The sequence below is a fragment of the Rhagoletis zephyria genome, unplaced genomic scaffold (assembly GCF_001687245.7).
Source record: "Rhagoletis zephyria isolate East Lansing unplaced genomic scaffold, Rhagoletis_zephyria_1.1 Rzeph_scaffold_00069, whole genome shotgun sequence".
Lineage (NCBI taxonomy): Eukaryota > Metazoa > Arthropoda > Insecta > Diptera > Tephritidae > Rhagoletis > Rhagoletis zephyria.
Genome location: NW_016157153.1, coordinates 559,020 through 561,504, shown reverse-complemented (window position 1 = coordinate 561,504; position 2,485 = coordinate 559,020). Strand labels below are relative to the sequence as shown.

General features: G+C 29.5%; 1 protein-coding gene across 1 annotated transcript in view; it reads left to right on the top strand.

The window, feature by feature from the left end:
- The first annotated feature begins 284 nt into the window (after positions 1 to 284).
- LOC108371518 (dmX-like protein 2) overlaps positions 285 to 2,485 on the top strand; it is a 335,739-nt gene continuing 333,538 nt past the window's right edge. The window contains exon 1 of the mRNA XM_017627101.1: positions 285 to 412. Coding sequence (XP_017482590.1) covers positions 346 to 412 — 67 coding nt within the window. The 5' untranslated portion in view covers positions 285 to 345. The remainder of the gene's footprint in view (positions 413 to 2,485) is intronic.

Below are 2,485 nucleotides of genomic sequence, written 5' to 3'. Positions count from 1 at the left end.
CATAAGTATGAAAAATTATCACAAGAGAGAGGTTAAAGATAGTTTTAGTTTGAAAATATATTGGAGATATTTAAAAAATTTAAAGTCTCCTGATTTTCGTATATTTTAAATATGTTGAGTTTAATTCAAATAAATTATACCTAATGTAGCGCGTAGAAATTTCATACACTCAGCGAATCGGGTGAGAGCGATCTAGTTTTTTATAAATATTTCATATCACGTATTTGCAACTTTTCTAAAAATAAGTTACATCTAATTTTTTGGTTATTTTATTATTTACAGGAAAGTAATCCAAATTCCACATCCATTGTGCTATCGGAAAAACCCACTCTTCATGAAATCTTAATGCAAGAGAAATATGATTTTGAAGCAAAAGTTTTCAGAGCTGCAAAAAGAAAACGTTGGCTCAAAGGTAAATACAATTATCAAACTGTGTGTCATACTCACGTGGGAATAGCGTTATAGACATAAATTTTATGTACACAGATGTTTAATTATTTCCACGTAGCTTAAGCTGTTGACACTTTTATTATTTAAGGCGCAGTTAGTCTTGCCTTACTTTAAGTTACGTTATCTAGTAAATTGGCCAATGCAGGAAGTTTTTGATGAGCCTTATAGGCGGCTGACAATCGCTGAAATGGAAAATCAAAAACATTTTTTCGCTTCTGGATAAGTTGAAGTGTTAAGTAAGTTAAGTTTAGAGTAACTGATATTTAAGTCTGTTCCAGTACAACTACGCAAACAATTCTCTCACTAGAAATACTTTTGAGGGAGTAAGTAGGCAACTCTTCCCACTCAGAAGTTAAAAGATTTTGCCCGAGGTTTTATTTGTATTTATTTTATAAAAGGCTTACATAACAATAACAATTATTATAAAACCATAAAAAACAGAAAGTACGAGGTTTTTCTTCTGGCAAATGTATGAAAAAGTGTCAAACGACAGGCACGTTTACATTTCTTCTTGTTTAGAAAAGCATTCAAGTATCCGCATTTGTTAAAAATTTTATGAAAGCTAAAATGCAATTGAAATACACATAAAAAATGATGTCATTTAATATTTATGTAAAGCATAAATGTAGTGAAGAAAGTGCATTAAAATAAAATTACACAAATAAAGTAATACATGTTACAATAAAGAAGAAAAATATCGCAATTAAATGAAAATTTTAAAGCGAATAGTTCAAACGGTACTATCGTATGAATAAACTAACTGAATAAAAGAATGTATTAACATAACTGTTCCTGTACTGGACAAAAAAAAAAACAACTTTAAAGCACATTTGAATAATTTGAAATAAAACCGTGATTAAAAACCATTTAATTTTAGAACTATTTAAAAGTGTATATTTTATAAAATAGAATCAAACAGCAATATATGTATTTGAAGACGTATGAAAATATTTTTATATGCAAACTTTTCATTTCGAGTAATTGCTATAACCGTACAATAACAACAAACAAAAATCCTTTGACCTTTTCTTCATGTAAGTTTTTGCGTTCCTGTACACTTCTGCATCTGTTCTCCTGTTACTCTCAACAGAGAGAGTAAAATTGTAGTTTGACAGTTCCACACAGGCCTGCCAACTTGGCTCAAACCGTGCCATTTTTGGTCCTATTTTACTTCAAATAACAATTAATTTTTCAATTTGGCACAAAGTGTCAAAATGGCACTTTTGAAAAATAGTAATATTTCAATAAATTTTTGTGAAATCCTCTGCGTGAACTTCTTTTTCTCAGAGAAAATCTTCTAATTTCTAATGTTTATAAAACTGGTTTTTCTTATTTTGACATTGAATCTTTGTTTTCGAAAATTAGGACCTGTATTTCAAATTTTAGAGCGGTCTATGCAAAAATTACGGACATCAAAACACATAACTCCGGGCATGAGAAATTTGAATCTCATAGTTATTAGAACCAAATATTTTGAAGCAATAAATGATCTAAAATTAGAAGTTCAGCTTCTACTTTTCGATCAAGTTTTGTTTCGCCAAGTAATTACTTAGGCGAATTAGGTACGTTGGCAAATTTTCTCTAGAAAAACTTATAAAGATTCTAGTTTCTTCGGGCTAAAACCTGTGGAACCAGGGGTACCAACCATCCTTAGCTACGAGGCGCCATATTGAAGATAAAAAAGTGCCAAAATGTGCCAAACAGAAAAATATAAGTGCCTTTCTGTTTAATCCTTTCCATTTGGCATGAAAAAAGAAACACATTTCTAAAACAAAGATGCAATTCCAAAATAAAATAAACCAGTGTTATAAATAGACTGCAGATGTTTATGCAGAAAACAAAGTCTAAAAATATGAGCCACTTAACTATAATCAAAGTAAATAAATTTGTATACATTTTCTTTATAATTATGGGGTACATATTTTTAGGCTTCGTTTTCTGCATAAAAAACCGTAGTCTATTTATAAACTTTAGAAATAAGAAGATTTTGTATGATAAAAAGAAGTACACGCAAAGGATTTCACAAAATTTTTTT